The 18,751-nt window shown below is 55.0% G+C and overlaps 1 protein-coding gene across 7 annotated transcripts in view; it reads left to right on the top strand.

The window, feature by feature from the left end:
- Positions 1–16,077, top strand: part of LIG1 (DNA ligase 1) — a 41,658-nt gene extending 25,581 nt beyond the window's left edge. For all 7 annotated transcript variants that reach the window (XM_029205853.1, XM_029205819.1, XM_029205838.1 and 4 more), the window contains 16 exons: positions 2,803–2,969; positions 3,390–3,466; positions 4,316–4,407; positions 4,641–4,740; positions 5,761–5,846; positions 6,332–6,447; positions 7,440–7,535; positions 9,504–9,614; positions 10,158–10,229; positions 10,654–10,798; positions 10,953–11,035; positions 12,624–12,776; positions 12,887–12,940; positions 13,628–13,771; positions 15,568–15,660; positions 15,820–16,077. In XM_029205853.1, the coding sequence (XP_029061686.1) occupies positions 2,803–2,969; positions 3,390–3,466; positions 4,316–4,407; positions 4,641–4,740; positions 5,761–5,846; positions 6,332–6,447; positions 7,440–7,535; positions 9,504–9,614; positions 10,158–10,229; positions 10,654–10,798; positions 10,953–11,035; positions 12,624–12,776; positions 12,887–12,940; positions 13,628–13,771; positions 15,568–15,660; positions 15,820–15,903 (1,673 nt within the window). In that variant the 3' untranslated portion in view covers positions 15,904–16,077. The remainder of the gene's footprint in view (positions 1–2,802; positions 2,970–3,389; positions 3,467–4,315; positions 4,408–4,640; positions 4,741–5,760; positions 5,847–6,331; positions 6,448–7,439; positions 7,536–9,503; positions 9,615–10,157; positions 10,230–10,653; positions 10,799–10,952; positions 11,036–12,623; positions 12,777–12,886; positions 12,941–13,627; positions 13,772–15,567; positions 15,661–15,819) is intronic.
- The last annotated feature ends 2,674 nt before the right edge of the window (positions 16,078–18,751 follow it).

Genomic DNA, 18,751 nt, shown 5'->3' with positions numbered 1-18,751 from the left:
GGCCGGGAGCACCTGGGAGATGATGGAGGGGGACTGGGAAGGTGGAGAGACGGGGAGAGCGAGGGCAGCGAGCAGGGTGCGGGGGGAAAGCAGGACCAGGTCTGCGCCAAGACCCGGTCAGGGTGGGCCCAGAGCAGGACGGGGGCCGGGACTGAGGGCTGGGGCTTGTGGAGGTAGGAGGGCTTTGACCAGCAGAGTCACGAGAGGAGATGAGGAAAGAGCAGGGTGTGGGCGGGGCCGGCAGCCTCCGAGGGCCGAGCCCTCGGTGCTTAGGAGAGGCTGGCTGGCCATGTGGACAGGGCCTCCTGCCCACCAAGGGCCTGGAATGCTCCGTGTTTATTGTGACGGCGTCGGGGAGCTGTGGAAAGGTCCTGAGCAGGCAAAGGGCAGGGTCAGTTCTGGGTCCGTGTGGAGGATGGACAGGAAACCAGGAGGCCGGGGAGGAAGTGGGGCAGAGGTCCAGGGGAGCTGTGGGCAGCAGAGGAGAGGGCAAGAGAAGGGAGACGGGGCCCAGGAGGGAACTGCCTGTGGGGGTCAGGGATGGAGGAGGTGAGAAGAATACCCCTGGGTCCATCATGATGGACCCGCCACCAGGTCAGGACACCTTGAGGGGCAGGCTGGTCCAGGGGAAGTTACTAAATTCAGCTTGGGACCAACCTGTATCTGTGGGCCACCCAACAGTCGAGGAGACGAAGCTCAGGAGATCTGGGTCACAGAGCAGGATCTGGGAGCCCTGAGCTTCGGAAGCCTGGTTATGTGCTGGCCAGTTCTCGTGCCCAGGGAGAGGGTCTCTGGGGAGGAGAGGGGCGGGACTTTGAGTCACACCTTGCGCAGCACCAGCGCTTAAGGAAGAAGAGGTTTGAGGGTTTTGTGAGATGACAAGGTGCCTGAGGAAGATTGACCAGGAATGGAAGAGAGTCATGGGGTCGTTGGAACCAGAGGAGCTGAGATCAGAACCCTCCCACACGTTCTCTCAAGACACATTTGTTAGGTGCTGACATCACACCAGACCTGCTGCAGACTGTGTCCACTAGGATACTTCCCTCTGCCAGTAACACAAAACCCAGCCACGCTGGCGCAAAGGAAGAAGGATTTCTCCTCCTTACATAGGAGTGGAGAGTAGGCGGCAGCCAGTGCCGCCCGGCCTCGCTGCCAGACGGGACCGAGGGGCCGAGGCCGTTTCCACCCTTCCGTGTTCACGCTCACATGCGTCTCCTCAGGCCCCCCTCGGCTGCCCGGCCCAAGGGGTGTGGAGAGTTGGTCAGGCGATACCACTTACAGGCACGGGGCCTGGCAACTCGGTCATGTGTCCTCGTGGCTTCCAGATAAACCTTTGGAATATAATTGTTTTGGAAGTGAGTTGGGGTGGATCCAGACACCAGAACCTGCTTTGTATTTTGCGTATCAGCGATGCTGTGGAATAGATAAGTGTAGGTCGTTGTCAAAAAAAAAGAAAAATCTCTGGCCAAGCGGCCAGAGATTGAAATGCGTGCTGTTTCATTGTGAATTGCTTTCCCTCTGTTTCCTTCGTACATGAGTTGGGGCATTGTGCTGACCTGATACGTGTGGGTAAGTTGTGTCATCTCTGCATTTCTTCCGGAGTAGAGAGGAGTGACACAAAATGCCTGTCCTGGGAAGGGCCTGTGGTTCTGATAGGTTGAGAACTGCTAGGCAGAGCTGTTGTGATAACTTGCCTCCACCTTCCCAGCCTCCTGCTCTTTTTAAAATGTATTTTATTGCAGTAGAGTTGATTTACAATGTTGTGTTAATTTCTGCTGTACAGCAAAGTGACTCAGTTATACACATGTTGGGTTGGCCAAAAAGTTTGTTCGGTTTTAAGTAAAAATAAAAGACACATTTTTCATTTTCACCAAGAGTTTTATTGAACAATGTATTCACTAACCAAACAAACTTTTTGGCCAACCCAATATATATACATTCTCTTTCCTATTCTTTTCCATTATGGTTTATCACAGGATATTGACTATAGTTCCTTGTGCTCTACAGTAGGACCTTGTTGTTTATCCATCCCATATATAATAGTTTGCGTCTGCTAATCCCAAACTCCCACTCCTTCCCTACCCCACCCACTGCCCTTGGCAACCACAAGTCTGTTCTCTGTGTCAGTGAGTCTGTTTCTGTTTCGTAGATAAGTTCATGTGTGTCATATTTTAGATTCCGCGTATAGGTGACATCATATGGTATTCGTCTTTCTCTGTCTGACTTCACCTAGTATGGTAGTCTCTAGCTGCATCCACGTTGCTGCAAAGGGCACTGTTTCATTCTTTTTATATGGTTGAGTAGTACCCCACTGTATGTATGTGCCACGTCTTTATCCCTTCATCTGTTGATGGACATTTAGGTTGTTTCCATGTTTTAGTTATTGTGACTAGTGCTGCTTTGAACATAGGGGTCCAGCCGCCTACTCTTACAGCAAGGGGCGTCCATGGGACCCAGCCTAGACAATAAGTAAGGCCAGAGCACCTCCACTGTATTTAAATTGATGACTTCAAAAGGATAAGGTGACAGAAAACAAGCAAAGGCCCATTGGGCTCTGCCGGAGGATGTTAGTGAGCAACTGGAGGACAGGCAGAGGGTTCCTTGGCCACCTTCTCCGTCTACACTTGCTCCCCTGGTGATCGCATTCCACCCCAAGGCTTTAAGTCCCGTCTACACACTGATGACACCACCCCGGACATCCCCTCTGGTGTAGACGGGTTCATCATCTAGGCTGCCTGGAGCCGGGAGCCGTGTGGCCACACCTCTCCTTGCCCTCAGCACCCTCTCTCTCCGCCCCCCAAGGCCGGCAGCTCGAGTCGGTCCGGGCCGAGGCGGCCGAGAAGGGCGACGTGGGCCTGGTGGCTGAGAGCAGCCGCAGCACCCAGAGGCTCATGCTGCCCCCGCCCGCCCTCACCGCCTCCGGCGTCTTCACCAAGTTCCGGGACATCGCGCAGCTGGCCGGCAGCGCTGTGAGTGGCAGGCGGCTCACCCCCTCTCCAGACCCTTTTCCCCTGGGGACCCAAAAGGCTCTGGTTAGACTGTTCAGGGCTGGATCGCCTTGGTCCTGCTTGTGGGATCAGAGTTTCCTTTCCTTCTGCTGCTCTCAAGACCGAGGGAATCTCTTCCTGAGAGTCTAGCCCTGATCTAGTGGAGGCCGTGGGACACGGCTCCATAAACATGTGCTGAGCAAAGCTAGGGTGGGAGGCAAGAAGACAGCGAGCTTTTCACCACGCTGTGAGCGCGTGGCCGTGGAATGGGGGAGCGAGGAGGGTGATGGGGGGCAGGTATTCCAAGGGTGGCAGCTCCCCAGGCAGCATGGTTGGCGGTAGGTGTGGTCCCCTCCCCTCCCTTCACCCCAGGCACTGACTGCCCTTCCCCCATATCTTCAGTCCACAGCCAAGAAGATGGACGTCATCAAAGGCCTCTTTGTGGCCTGCCGCCACTCAGAAGCACGATTCATCGCCAGGTGAGTATGGGGGCCTGTGAGGGTGGGGAGAGGTGAAGGTGGAGAAGGACTGGCAGCTGTATCACTGCTAGTGCCCCGACCGCCCTTGGATGAGAACAGCGTGAGAGAGGAGCCTGGGCCCTGAGGGGGCGGGGTGGGAACATAGGCTTCCTTTCACAGCCGGCTCCTCTTCTCAGTAGCACTGCCTGGAGAAGGGTGGGAGCTCGTGGGTGAAGAGTGCCACGCTTGATTAGTGATGTCTGCCTTGGCCTGAGTGGGGACGGTAAGCAAGGTAGCCAAGTGGTAGCCATCCTTGAAGTAGCTGTCCGACATAGTCGTTGGAGTGTTTCTTGGGTACCCTGCCCCATGCCACGTGCTTTCTTCCTCCCTGCAGCTCTTGGAGGTGGGCCCTGTTAGCCTCACCCCAGTTTACAGAAGGGGAGATGGAGGCACAGGGAGGTGAAGCTTCCTGCCTGAGGTTGCTGGCTCAAAGCAAGGCATGTGGCGGGGACAGGTTCCTGACCATCACACTCTGGCACCCCTGGGGCAGGCTGCCTTCCAGGCCCAGCTCCCACCTTCCCCGAGCCACTCCAGTTTCTCAGAGGGCAGCTGAGGAGAGAGGCAGAGACGCCTGCAAGGCCCCTAGTTCTGTCCGCAGGCGCTGCCAGCAGTCACGGTGGTTACTGGCCGGCCTGTTTCCTCCTCTGTTAAGCGGGGCTGTGTGATCTCAGGTCACTTCCGGCTCTGGTTGCTCTGGTTTTGAGGAGAGGGTCGAGGTTGGGGAGACTGGAGGAGAGAGGAGCAAGGGGTAGAGTGCGGGGTCGGACAGATACGGACAAGTCCACTCCCCGTTACCTGCTGTCTCCCCAGAGCCCTGAGTGGACGGCTGCGCCTCGGGCTGGCAGAGCAGTCAGTGCTGGCGGCCCTCGCCCAGGCTGTGAGCCTCACCCCGCCAGGTCAAGGTGAGCCCCCGTGGCCGGCCCCGTGCCCACCACTCGAGTTAACCTGGCTGCCCTTCTCCTTGTCAGAAGTCCATGCCCACGCCCACCCCTACACGTGGTTCCCACCTCCCACTGCCACTCCAGGCTTCTCTCCCCTGCGGACACCATCCCCGGCGCCACCACCCACCGTGGACTCGGGTGGCTGAGCAGGGTTGGGCCCATCCCAAAGCCTCTTCTGCTGGGGCTTGTCTTAGAATTCCCCCCAGCCGTGGTGGATGCTGGGAAGGGCAAGACAGCAGAGGCCAGAAAGACATGGCTGGAGGAGCAAGGCATGATCCTGAAGCAGACGTTCTGGTGAGTTCCAGGGGCCCTGGGCAGAGCGAGGGGGGTGGGGGGAGCCAGAGGGGGGTGGTGGGAAGGGCCCGAGGGGTCATGGGTGAAGTGGGAGGGGCCAGCAGCCAGCAAGCATCCGTGACCATCACAGGGCTAGTGACAGAGCACTGGGTGGTGATCCAGACGAGACTGGTGCTGGGCACAGGGATGATGACAAAGATCGGGAAGATGGCCAACAGTGAAGGGTCAGTGACACAGGGACAGGGAGAGATGCAGACACAGAGAAGAGGAAGAGGTATCAAGAGGTTTTCAAGTTCCAAACAGGACTGCGCATGTGGAAAGGCCACGAGAGCCCCAGATGGGGGCTAGTGACTGACGCACAGTGAGAGGTCGTGACAGTCACGGAGAGGACGTCTGTGGAGTGATGGTGAAGGCTCCAGAGAGAGCCACATGGAGGGACCTGGCTAGCTACCGACCCAGGGCTGGCCACAGCGGGACGGTGACAGCCCAGATGGAGTGTCAGCGGCAGGAGGGCAAACGAGCCATTCCACAAATGCCCACGGGGCACCTGCTCTGGGCCAGGCCCCTTGGGTGCTGGGTACACAAGACAGACAAGCCCTGCAGAGCTTCTGGGGCCAGGGCGGCAGCCTTAACTCTGCCCCTGCGTGGGCACCTACAGACTGTCGCTCTCAGGCCTGCCCAGGCTAGTTAAATCAGAATCTTTGCAAGTAGAGGCTGGCCTTGAAGAAACACTTTTTTGAACACATCCTTGAGTGGCTGTGACATGTAGCCCAGGTAGAGAATCGCTCATCTCATGATGACAGACTGGGGAGCAATGGCAGGCCCGGCTCAAGGGAGACAGAGTCAGAGTGATATACAGTGACACTGAGGGAGGACTGTGACAGAAACAGGGCGACAAGGGGAGTCGGGGATAGGCAGGAGTAGGCCCTGGGGCCAGGTGGCAGGCAGAGGTGGATCTTGCAGCCAGAGAGCAGAGTTCTAGAAACACATGCCCCACCTTGTTCTCGCCCCCCACCCCAGCGAGGTGCCCGACCTGGACCGGGTTGTCCCTGTGTTGCTGGAGCACGGTGTGGAGCGGCTCCCAGAGCACTGCAGGCTGAGCCCAGGTACCAGCCCCACGGGCCCCTCTGGAGTCGGTCTATAGCCTCACCCTGGGCCCCAGGCGCTGGGCTGGCCGCCTTCCGGCTCCGCTCCCTCCACCTGGCCTTGGCTTCTGCCCTCCAGGGCGGCCATGGGAGGGCCCGCTGCCCAGAGCGCACCTGTCTCAGAAGCCGCAGGACCCTCTCCTCCAAAGTCAGTCCTGTCCCCTGTGCCAAAAGCCGTTCTTTTTCTGCTCGGACTTCCCACTTCTGTGTTAGAGCTGCTACACCAGAGATACCCCAAAAGGCGAGGCAGGCAGGCAGACAGACTCTTGTTTTCTTGTACGTAAGAGTCCAGAGGGAGGCAGGAGGCCAGGGAGGGGCTGCGCGGCACTCCAGGGCTCAGCCACCCAGGTTCCCTCTGTCTCGTCACTTCGTCATCCTGAGGTTGTCACTCTAATGTGCCCCCCTACCCCGTCTACCTGACCTCACTCTCATCACAACCCCCCCAGGGGTCCCCCTGAAACCAATGTTGGCCCACCCAACCCGGGGCGTCAGCGAGGTCCTGAGGCGCTTTGAGGAGGCAGCTTTCACCTGCGAGTACAAATACGATGGGCAGAGGGCACAGGTAAGGGGGTGGACACATCCCTTCTGCAGAAAGGGGCATGCCGTCGAGCAGGGCCATGGGGTCCCTCAGACCTGAGTTCCCAGGCCATCTGGTCGTGCGCATCTCTCGGGGCTGTAGTTCCCATCTCCGGGCAATCCGCGCTCATAGCCACCTGACTGGCTTCTCTGAGAATCAGTTTTGATATCGTCACAGTCCTCACCCACGGCAGTGGGAGCTCAAGCAGCATTGGCTGCACTCGTGCCCTGCTGGTGGGTGTACTAATGTAACGGGTGCCTCCCAGGGCCGGAGATGTCCTTGGTCTGGGCTGTAAGGATGCTCCTTGTGGCTCTTCTGTCCTGGGGGGAGTTGGGGCCGGCTCCGCCCTGATCCTCACCTGGGGATGGATAAGTGAGCTTGGTGGGCGCCACCCTGTGGTGCCTTGAGGAGGCTACACACGGTGGGTTCAGTAGACGCTTAACAACACAGATGGATCTTTGAAATACAGTGCTGAGAAGAAAATGAACAAAATGAGTTACCATAGTGACAGTGATTTTAAAAAATACATACATATATTTAAAGTCATATATTACGTCATACACACACACTACTATTTCTTGGGGTAATATACGTGTTAGGTGGCACATATGTAGCACTACTCAAGGACTGTGGCCCAGACGTAGTAAAATGAATAAATTAAAATCATAAAACCCAGAATGATGTTTACGGCCTAACAACATCCAGACAGATCAACACATACGCAGAGTCAAGTGCCTGTGCTTGCAGGGGGAGGAGGGTGGGGATTGGAGATGAAGCAGAGGTGGCGGGGACTTCCACACACAGGGCTGGGACGTGCTGTTTGAACCAAGGAGAGGATTCACTCAGGTCTCTGCACCAGTACCTCCTCCAGAGCTTCTGGAACCGTCTGCCAATGAAAGTGGGGTGAAGAAGAGAAAGGAGGGGCCCCTGGGGGCAGACCCGGCCCTGAGTCCCTCTCTGCTCCCCCACTGTGGCAGATCCACGTTTTGGAAGGCGGGGCGGTGAAGATCTTCAGCAGGAACCAGGAGGACAATACCGCGAGGTACCCCGATATCATCAGCCGTGTCCACAAGGTGGGCGCCTGCCGCTGCCTCTCACTCACCTGGGGGCCGGGGCTGCGCTTGCGGGTGCCAGGCCAGCTCGGCACAGCAGGGGTTGATGGGAAGGAGATGGGAGTGTGTTGGGCTGCAAATAACGGAACAACTGCAGATGTTATTTTCTTCTCAAATCTGAAGGCATGTGGCCCTAGGCTGGCGCAGCTGAGCACCAGGGTCCTCCCAAACCCAGCTTGGTCCTCTGTCCTCTACTGTCCTTGGCTGGTTCCATTTCATCCCAGTGCCTGTCCCCTATGGTCTCCAAGTAGCCACCACGCTTCCAGACAGTCAGGAAAGGGGTTCCAGCTTCTATCCCTTCCCACAAAGTTAGTGCTTTTCTGGGTACCTCCTACCACCCCCGGCTGACTCCAGCATGGGGGTCCTTGTCCAGCACTGGTTGCCATGGCCACTCTGGTGCAGCAGAGGCTGGGGAAGCCAGAATCTTGCTCTCTGACAGGGAGAGGGTTTGGGATGAGGGTGAAGGCAGCCTGCAGACTGGCCCCACAGCCTAACTAGGGCTGGGTCTCAAAGGCCCTGGAGCCGGGGACGTCTCTGCCCTCAAGGGGGCGGTTTGGGGGCTTTTTTAGGAGTCAGAGAGCCATTCTCCTGCCTTCCCTAATTAATAAGGAAACTTGCTCTTTCCTAAAGCAGCAGGACAGAAGTAACAGTATACGGCACAGGCATTAAAGGAGTTCCTGGTACATGCCAAGCACTGATGTTTTAAACCAGCTTAAGGTGTAGCTTTGTAAAAGGTTCTGATAGAGTTTGAAGAGTTTTGACAAGTTCATACACCCACGTAATCAGCATGTAAAACATTTCCGTGTTTTCGTCACTCCAGAATGTTTCCCCATGCCCCATGCCAAGTAGGCCCCTGTCCCCACCCCCATCAGCCATCTCCTGAGGCAACAGCCACTGGTCTGCTTTTTTGTTGGGACAGGTTCGTTTTTGCCTCTGCTAGAGCTCCAGATACGTGGTGATAGTACAGGGTCTTTTGTATCTGGCTTCTTTCGCTCATTCATTCAACAAGTATTTGTTGGGCGACTGCCCTGTGCTGAGCCCTGTGCTGGAGGCTGGGGCTTTAACAGAGACGGCGGGGCAGGCACATCTTCATCAGAGTCCCGCTGCTGCCTCTATGAGTATACTCAGAGATCGGGCGCTGAAGAAAAGGTCCAGCATTCATTGGAGCCTTTAAAAGAATAAGACTTAGACTTGGTGTCAGGAAAGCAAGGCCATCACCAAGCACAGCCCAGGGTACAGTGGGAATGGTGCCCCTGGAGTCGTGCAGATTCTAGAGTAAACAGCATGTGCAAAGGCCCGGTGGTTGGAGGGGCACAGCCCATTCAAGAAACAGAAAGGCTAGTGCATTGGGGTACAGAGCGGGAGTCTGGGGGGGACAGGTGAGGCGAGGAAGGGCCACGGGCTGACCAAGGAGAGGTCCCACAGCTTTGGGGAGCTGTGGGGTGGTTTTTAGCAGGGGTGAGAAGTGATCAGATTTGGGGTTTGCCAAGAGCAGCCTGGCTGCTGTGAGGAGAGTGGATTGGACGGGGTCAGTGCAGGAGCGGGGAGACCAGTAGGATGCTGTGGCTTAGGCTGGACTGGGCCCAGCAAGGTGGTGACAGGTGGACAGCTTAGCAGTTTCAGAGCGGAAACGGACAAGTTCACGGGGTAATTGAGTGTGAAGTGGGAGGAAGAGGAAGATGACAAAGGCTCCTTGGTTTCCAGCTTGTGGGACCAAATAGTAAGTCCTCAGAAAACATAGTTTTTTTTCCCCTCTCAGTGGGGAACAAGAGAAGGGTTCTGTGTTCACATGTGTCTCTAAGGTTGACGTCAGTTTGTTAGTGGATCTTCAGAGCTGCAGAAGGAAAAAGATATTTGTTTCCCTGCGTCTGTCTTTTGGCCTCATCTGCCACTTCTCACCAGTCCTGGGTCCCCCTCTTCACCTTTCAGATTAAACTCCCATCAGTCACATCCTTCATCCTGGACGCGGAAGCTGTGGCTTGGGACCGGGAAAAGAAGCAGATCCAGCCATTCCAAGTGCTCACCACCCGCAAACGCAAGGTAGCCTCTGCCCGCCCCTCCACCGCCTGCCCTCATCTTCCACCCAGTCCTGTGCAATCCCAGAGAGACAGAGCTATCAGTTGGGTTGTAGTTCTCTCAGCCTTTTGCAGGGTGGCTGCCACAGCTCCAGCCATCACATTCTTATCCCAGCATGCCAAGTTGGAAGGAGGGAAGGCCTCTTTTCCAACATCTGTTTTATTATGAAAGATCTGTTCTAGGAGCCCCCACAACCTGCACCCCAGCAATCTTCTTTACTCTCATTGGCCAGAGTTGTGTCATGTCACCCCCATTAGCTGCGAGGGAGGCTGGGAGAGCAAATACCTAGCAGTGGTGAATGAGGTGGTTGGGATTAGCCAAGAGCCATGACAATTCAGTGCGTGCGGCTGGCAGCATTGATGCCCTCACAGGTGTGCGGCCTGTTGGCTGGGGAGAAGGGGGGGATGGCAGGTGACGGGGTGTCTGCCTCGGGCATAATGGGAAGGGACCCAACTGGGCCCCGTCTCACCTTCCCCCGCTCCTGGTCTCCATCCTGCCCTGACCCAGGAGGTGGATGCGGCAGAGATCCAGGTGCAGGTGTGTCTGTACGCCTTCGACCTCATCTACCTCAATGGAGAGGTGAGTTCTGGCCTCGTGTCTGGGTCAGCTGGGGCATGACTTGAGGTGAGGGCGGAGAGCTTGGGAGCCAGCGGTTAGAGTTTCATCACTGAGCCCGGAGGCCACACTCGGGCAGTGGTTCTCAAAATGTGGACTGTAAGGCCCTCCCTTTCCCAACATCTGTGTGAGGGGGATTTTCTTCCTGTCCTGCAACCTGAACGACATTTTGTAGCCGTCCGAATGCAGAAGCAGATGTGAGAATCCAGCCTCTGTTAAGCCAGACATTAGAGAATTGGCAAAAATATAAAATAATGCCCCTCTTCACACTCATTTCCATAAGCCACATGATGACATGTGACCCATCCGCTTCCTGCTTCTCCCGGGGTCGGGGTTTCTTCTCTTTATTTCCACGATGGTGCCCCATCTCTCTCATCCTGCCCCACAGTCCCTGGTACGTGAGCCCCTTTCCCGACGCCGGCAGCTGCTCCGGGAGAACTTCGTGGAGACGGAGGGCGAGTTTGTCTTTGCCACCTCTCTGGACACCAAGGACACGGACCAGATCGCCGAGTTCTTGGAGCAGTCGGTGAAAGGTGAGGGCATCCGCCAAGGTCTGCGCCCCCTCCGCCCACCCCCCAAGATCTGCACCCATCCCAGCCCCACCCTGGACGACTGGACCAGAACCCTGCCTGCGTCTGTTGTGAGGCTGTGAGCCAGGGCTTCACAGGGCTCTCATGTGTCCCCCAGACTCCTGCGAGGGGCTGATGGTGAAGACCCTGGATGTGGACGCCACCTACGAGATCGCCAAGAGGTCGCACAACTGGCTCAAGGTGCCGCCTGCCCTCGCCCCCCTTTCTTGCTGAGCTGGGGACCAGAAGCCTGCCCCTGCTGGGTGGTCCATGCCCAGTCCCCACATCCACCCCATTTGAGCCCCAGAGCCCTTTGCTCAGTCCCTCCCGCCTCCCACTACAGCCAGCCTCGGCTCTGCTCCCCTAGTGAGTTGCCACGAGCAAATTCACCAAGGACTGATGGAGAACCGCCCGACTGGGCACCCCAGATGTGGGGGTGAGGGAGCCCAAGGAGCTTTCTGTTCCCTCTGAGCTTGCCTTCCGCCAGGAAGTCAGCCAGGATGCAAACGGGATAAAGTCGGGGAGTGATGAGTGCTATGAAGAAAGCAAGTCCACTTGGGGCCAGGGAGGGTCTGCAGTACTTTGGGTGATTGGGAAAAGCCTTTCCAGAGGCAGTGTCTGGGTCGAGACATGGATGACAGGAAGTGGTAGGTCATGTGAAGATCAGAGGTGGAGCATGTAGGTGGGGGTTGGGTGCGGGCAGCAAGTGCAGAGGCCCTGGGGTAGGAACAAGCTTGGTGTGTGCAGGGGTCGAGGACCATCGAGGCGTGAAGTGAGGTCAGGGCAGAGAGTGGGTCCCAGATCACCCAGCAGTGGGTGGTAAAAGAAAACTGGGTTTTCCTCCAAGGGTTTCAGGAAGCCAGCAGAGGTTTTAAGGGGGAAGTCACCTGGTCTGATTGTCGTTTGGCACAAGTCCTCCGGCCGCTCCGTGGGTGGTGGACGGGTGCGGGGGTGCTGGGCAGAAGTGGGAGCAGGCAGGCGGAAGGCAGCTGTCCGGTAAGAGGTGATGGGAGCTTGAGCAGAGAGGCAGCAGTGAGGAGGGGGCCAGGAGACCCAAGCGGGAGATAGCCGGGCGCTGAGCTGGCGGAGCCTGTGGACAGGGTTTCCCTGTGTGTGTTTTTTTGTTTGTTTGTTTTTTTAAATATTTACTTACTTATTTTGGCTGCTCGGGTCTTAGTTGCGGCACATGGGATCTTTGTTGCGGCGTGCGGACTTCGGTGCGGCCTGCCTGCGGGATCTAGTTCCCTGACCGGGAATCGAACCTGGGCCCCCTGCATTGGGAGCGTGGAGTCTTACCCTGGACCACCAGGGAAATCCCTCCCTGTGTGTTTTTTAGCTGTTTATGGTCTGTCCCGCCCCCACTAAGCTGTAAGCGGCTGTGCAGGTACAAACCTTGCCAGTCTCAAGAAATACTCGCTGTTGTATCCCCACGGCTGAGCTCCTGCCTGGCACACAGTTGGCACTTAATTAATGTTTTTGGAATGAATGGATAAATGTTCTCTGTGTGAAGGAGTGGAATGTGCCTCCATATCGAACGGAGGGGGGTTCCGGGGTGACCCCTGAGGTCTCCCCACCTGACCTGTTCCCTCGATCCTGCCTCCTCTTCGCATTTGAGTCCCCTCTTTCTCATCAACCCTTGCAGCCTAGAAACCTGTTCCACGTCCAGTCTCCTCCCGGTGACTGTCATGGGTCTTCTCACCCAGCCCCTCCTCGTGCCTCTGCTTAAGCTCCAGCGGTGGGAGCCACACCCGAGTGTCCCACCCTCACCCCCCACCTTCCCTCCTCCCAGCTGAAGAAGGACTACCTGGACGGCGTGGGCGACACCCTGGACCTCGTGGTGATCGGCGCCTACCTGGGCCGGGGAAAGCGGGCCGGCCGGTACGGGGGCTTCCTGCTGGCCGCCTATGACGAGGAGAGCGAGGAACTACAGGCCATATGCAAGGTGCCGGGAGCTGGGGGGCCGCAGAAGTGGGAAGGGAGTGGGTGTGACTCAACCTCGGGGCCGGGCGCTGGGAGCACGTGGAGCCTCTGACTCCCCTGTCCTCCTCGCAGCTCGGGACAGGCTTCAGCGATGAGGAGCTAGAGGAGCATCACCAGACCCTCCAGGTGAGCCCCCCTCCCCCACCCCCGTGTGCGCCTGGGGCTCTCGCCCTCCAGGAGGCTCGGGGCACAGGCCCGGCACTGCGGAGCTGGCACTGCGGAGCTGGCTTCCGAGTAGTGCAGCACGTCCAAGTTCCCGTCCCAGCCCTGCCAGCTACCCGCCAGAGCCTCCGGTCAGGGAGCGTCGTCTCCCCGGGCTCAGTGCCTCGCCCGCGCCCGAGACAGGCTCAGGGAGGGCGTGTTGCTCGTTCCCCGAGTTCGCCCTTAGGATGCCAGTGGAGCCCCTAGTCGTTGCGGTGTTTGCTGTCCTGGTCCCAGGCATTTGGGGCGTGCTCTGGCTTTCCTGTGTGTTGGTGTCTCTGGTCCTGTCTGTCCCATTCTTGGTCCCCCCTCCCCTCTCGGTCTCTGACTCCCCGTCTCTGGGTCTCGGTTCCTCTCTCTGACTCTCTTTGCCTTTAATTTCTTGTCTCAGCTCCCAGGGTCTCTGTCGTTTCTTCCTTTCTCCCGTTTCCCCCATCACCCCCCAGCTCCACCTACCACCAGCTTTTTACTTGGAGGGGCATCTGTATCTATCCCCTTCCCCCGTCTTCCTCCCTCTTTCCTCACTCTCCAGTCCCACCCCTGCAACCCTCCTCTCAGCCTTGACTTTAAGATCCAAGACCCTCTCTCCCTTATTCCCGCCACTGGCTGCAGGCCCTGGTGCTGCCCACCCCACGCTCCTATGTCCGGGCCGACGGCGCCGTGGCCCCTGACCACTGGCTGGACCCCAGCGCCGTGTGGGAGGTGAAGTGCGCAGACCTCTCCCTCTCCCCCATCTACCCGGCTGCCCGGGGCCTGGTGAGTAACTGGGGGACCCTGGAATAGACCCTCCGAAGGAACCAGCTGGGAGGGTGGGGAAACGGGGGGAGGGGATCTTGGAGCCCATGTCTGAGCTTCCTGGGTGATGCTTAGGAAGACTGGAGCTTGCGTTGTATTTGGGTTTCAGATAATGAGGTCAAAGTCTTATTAAAAAATTTAAAAAAAGAAATTCCCCAGGAGTAGAAAGAAAACCGTGAAATTGCTTTCTTTGATTTTAAAAATTTTTTTATTTTTATTTTTTTAATTTTATATTCTTATTGGAGTATAGTTGACTTACCATGTTGTGTTAGTTTCAGGGTGTACAGTAAAGTAATTCAGTTATATATATATATATATATATATATATATTCTTTTTCAGATTTTTTTCCCTTTGTTACTACAAAATATTGAGTAGTTCTCTGTGCTATATAGTACATTCTTATTGTTTATCTACTTTATATATAGTAGTGTATATCCGTTAATCCCAAACTCCTAATTTATCCCTCACCCCCCCTTCCCCCTTTGGTAAACCATAAGTTTGTTTTCTGTGTCTGTGGGTCTATTTCTGTTTTGTATATAAGTTCATCGGTATCATTTTTTTTTAAATCTCTTTCTTAAATATCATAATCTCACATTCTGCTCTTAAGTAATTTTTGAAAACAGTTCTTTTCAGTAAAAATTTAGGATACTTCCTGCTGAGCATTTAGGTCCACTACTGCGTTTCTTTCTCAACTGTAGTCAGTTTTCACGCTACCAAGTTTTAACATTCCTTGGCTAATTTCTCTCATGGTGGTTCTCTCCTCCGCATCTGCTAGAGGATCAGTGTCCCCGGGGAAACACTCCCCCACCATCACTAGGAGAGCTCTTAGCATCCTCCTTCCGAAGATCAGGAATTTTTGTTTTTTTTTTTTTTTTTTACTGTTGCAGATACGTCTTTTATTAGCACAAAAATTCAGCTTATTGTCAACCAAGGTGTTCAACCCTAAAATCCACAGAGATCCCAAATCTTAATAACATTGTTAAAATGCAAATTATATTGTTTTCTCTTTATGGATTCTTAGAAACATCAATTTGGAGGTTTTTTGTTTTTTGTTTTTAATTAAAATATAGTTGACCGAGGAACAGGAAATCTTAAAGCGCATACTCCCTTTGGGATTTTTTCTGATCCTTCAAAAGCTAGCATGTGCTTTTCTGATTAGCAGCTGACTTCCATGTAAAGGCAAAGCTCATACTTTTTATCTAGTTTCCTTCTTGAAATTTCTCACTCCTGCACCGTCTCGGGAAGTCAGGGGCCCCTGGTAATAAAGAGATAGGAACAGCATTTATCGAGCATTTAGGTGAAGCAGGCATGTCACTTGTTCACACTCATCCTCACCAAGACACTGACCATCCCATTTTACAGATGGGAAAATAGAGCCCCAGGGAGCGTAACTGGCCCAGGGTCACGAGGCTCTCGAGACGGGAGCTGGGATTTGAACCTCACAGTCTGGTTCTAGAATCCACCCCTCTTGGCCCTAATAATAATAACAACAGCATAAAGCACAGCCACAGCTGCCTGTGTTTCTTACACGCTCCTGCTCCGGGGAGCGGCCCCAAGCGCTAAATGACCGGATTTAATTTTTACAACGACCCATCGCTTAGCCCCATTGTATGGATCAGGAAACAGGCCAGAGGCGCAGGAGTGGGGAGGAGACTTTGGATGGGGAATTGCTGCCTGGGGAGCAGGCTGGACTGCTGCTTGGTCCCTGTCACCACTCCACCACCCCCACCCCCACCCCCGCGCCTCGCCTCCACAGGTGGATAGCGAGAAGGGAATCTCCCTCCGCTTCCCTCGGTTCATCTGCGTCCGTGAGGACAAGAAGCCGGAGGAGGCCACCACCAGTGCCCAGGTGAGGCCCGCGGTAGAGGGTGGGTGGTTGGCCCAGGGGTGGGCTTGCCGGGCCAGGCCTGCTTTTTGGAGAAGGTGGGCTCTGGCCTGGCTTGGCATGGAAGGGGGTGGGGCAGCCCCAGGGCTTCTGACCCTCCCACCACCCACCCTCTCGCTTCAGGTGGCCTGTCTGTACCGGAAGCAAAGTCAGATTCAGAACCAGCAAGGCGGAGAGCCAGACTCCGACCTGGAAGATTTCTACTAGGCCCCCTGCTCTCCCGGGGGGCTGGGGGCAGAGGGGGCCCAGGGGCGTCGCCTCAGGTGCTCAGCAATCTGGTGTTGCCGGGTGCGGGTTTTGATAGTCAGGTGTGTGTGGGGGAGGGGATGGTTTCAGCTGGGGTCTGGGGCTCTGTCATTCTTTTCAATAAATAATTGTTGAACACCTGCTCTGTGTCCGTGCTGGGCTCTGGGGGTACAGCCATAACAGCTCACCCTTTGATAGCGTGTAACAGTGTGTCACAACTGTCGGAACCGGGGCCTTGCAGTAGAACTGTCTGCAGTGATGGAAATGTGCCACGTCTGCGCTCGGCGGTGTGACAGTCACCAGCCACATGTGGCTGGTGAGCACGTGAGATGGGGTCAGTACGACTGAGGACTCAATGTTTAATTTCCGTTTAAATAGCCACATGTGCCGAATGGCTGTTTTGCTGGACAGTGGCCGTCCAAACTCTCTATATTAATTCCTTTAACCTCCCAGCAAGCCTACCAGGTAGGCACGTCGAGAGCCTGTTTCACAGATGAGGAAGCACAGAGAGGGGAAGTAGCTTGCCCAGGGCTGCTGCTGGGAGGACCACACCAGGCTTCTGACTCAGCAGTCTGGCTTCAGGCCCCACACCTTTCCAGGACGGTCCCCATCCTGTTGAGGGACTGTTCAGTGCGGTGACTTGTGTGTGAGACTCCCAGCTCTGCCACCCGCCATCTAGTGACCGCGCCTGGCCTCTAAATCCTCAGCACAGCTCTCCAGACCGGACCTGTGAGGGCAGGCCGGGGACCTATCTGTTTTCCCCATCCTTACATCCCCCAGCCCATAGCACAGTGCCCGGAGTACAGTCAGTGCTACTTTTCCTGATCAAAAAGGAGACCTGGTTGTGGCAGCCCTTCCTTTCTTCCTGCCCTGACTGTGGGTGTGACGGTTGGTGCTGGGGCTGCCACCTTGTGGTCGTGAGGAACGAGCCAGGAGAGTCACAAGAGAAAGCCGCCCTGACAACCCTTAACCAATGAACCAAGGGCAGCAGCTGCCTAACTGAGCTTCTTGTCCTGGGGGTGGGGTGGAGGTGGGAGAAAAAAATAGCAAAATCCTGTTGTGATCAACAGGTTTGTTTCTCATAGTTGAAAGATCTCTTCCTTAAAGGACTGGCAATTAACGTGCATCCGTATTTATCAAGTTCAAATAAAACATTTAAGGCAAAATGTTTGATTAGGTGTTAAGTACTCTATGTCTGGGGATTCCAGTGAGTGACAGTCCGGCTCTGCATGGATCCCCACGGTTCCCTTAGGCATGGACCGGGGTCTTCCTGAAGAAAGAGGGGCCAGGGACATGCCCTTCCTCCTCATGCCCCTGCCTGTGGGGCCCCTGTGAACACACTCAACCAGCCAGGGCTGCCGTGTCCCTCTACCAGGGCTGGGCAGGGATGTCCTCACTCATCAGTGACGCTCCTGACAACCCCGTTAGGTAGGTGCTTTTATTGTCCCCATTAAGCAGATGAGGACACAGGCACAGGGATGTAAGTTACTTTCCCCAGGTCTACCATCTAGGGAATGGGGGGCCAGGGTTTGGTCTGGGCAGTCTGCAAGAGACCCTGCACTCAGCCCCCAACTAAATAAAGTGCCTCGTGGCAAGCCCGGCCTGTGTGCCCCTGGGAGGGTGTGACCTTATCCTGCAGTCAGAGAAGTGACACAGTACGGTCTAGGGGTGAAAAGATCATGCCGATGGCAGGATTTCGCAGACCCTGAAGAGATGAGCCTGGAGCTGAGGGGAGCGGCAGAGACCATATTCCCCCTGGTGAAATCCTGTTCCTCCTAAACATTGTTGGAACCAATCAAGGGGAGATGATTCTTGGAGCTGGGCTCTGGGAAGAGTCTGCAGGAGGGGAGCCAGGGAGGTTTGCAGGAGCGAAAATTCATAATTGCGTATGAATTGGAATGTGTCATCTTGCTTATGTTACTGATGACGTTCATTTTAATCATTTAAGAAAGTGTAGATATGGGAACATATGTATATGTATAATTGATTCACTTTGTTATAAAGTAGAAACGAACACACCATTGTAAAGCAATTATACGCCAATAAAGATGTTAAAAAAAAAAAAAGTGTCTGCCAGGGACTTCCCTGGTGGTCCAGTGGTTAAGACTCCACACTCCCAATGCAGGGGGCCCCGGTTCGATCCCCGGTCAGGGAACTGGATCCTGCATGCGGCAGCGAGGATCCCGAGTGCCGCAACTGGGACCCGGCACAGCCAAATAAATAAATAAATATTTTTTTTTAAAAAAAAGGAAAAGAAAGTGTCCGCCAAGTTTCCCCACTATAAAGGGACTCTCCTTCGAGATTAGTATTTTGTGAGGAGGTACTTTGAGTTATGTAAATATCAAACTTTCCATTTATCTATATTTGTATGGACTCCTGGTTTCCTATTTATCCTATATAATTTGTTTTAATTTTCAAATGGCCAGTGGAACTTCTTCAAGCTGACCTCTGTGTTCTTTTGACATGCCGTCATAACTCTTTGAGCACATTCTTGCTTTATGACACAACAAGATGTAAATTTTAGGCTCATCTTCTAATATTAACACTTGTCCTGCTCCAGACATGAAATCAGCCATTGCTTCTGGGAGACTTGGTTCCTATTTAGTGGAGAATGGTATTTAGAAGTCAGGATCTGGATGGTAGAGGTGTTCATTAATGCTACGGTGTCACTGCTTCTGTGTCCCCTTAGCTAGAAAATATATGTTCCCGTGTCCCTACACACACAGTGACGTCTGTGTTTCTTTGTATATCCCTCTCTGTAAGTTGAAATCCATGAGTATATACCAATCCCCGCTCCCATTCCAATCCA

The sequence above is a fragment of the Monodon monoceros genome, unplaced genomic scaffold (genome assembly GCF_005190385.1).
Source record: "Monodon monoceros isolate NGI ecotype Baffin Bay Population unplaced genomic scaffold, NGI_Narwhal_1 Super_Scaffold_10, whole genome shotgun sequence".
Lineage (NCBI taxonomy): Eukaryota > Metazoa > Chordata > Mammalia > Artiodactyla > Monodontidae > Monodon > Monodon monoceros.
Note: the sequence above shows the minus strand (reverse complement) of the source record. Positions and strands in the feature narration are given on the sequence as shown.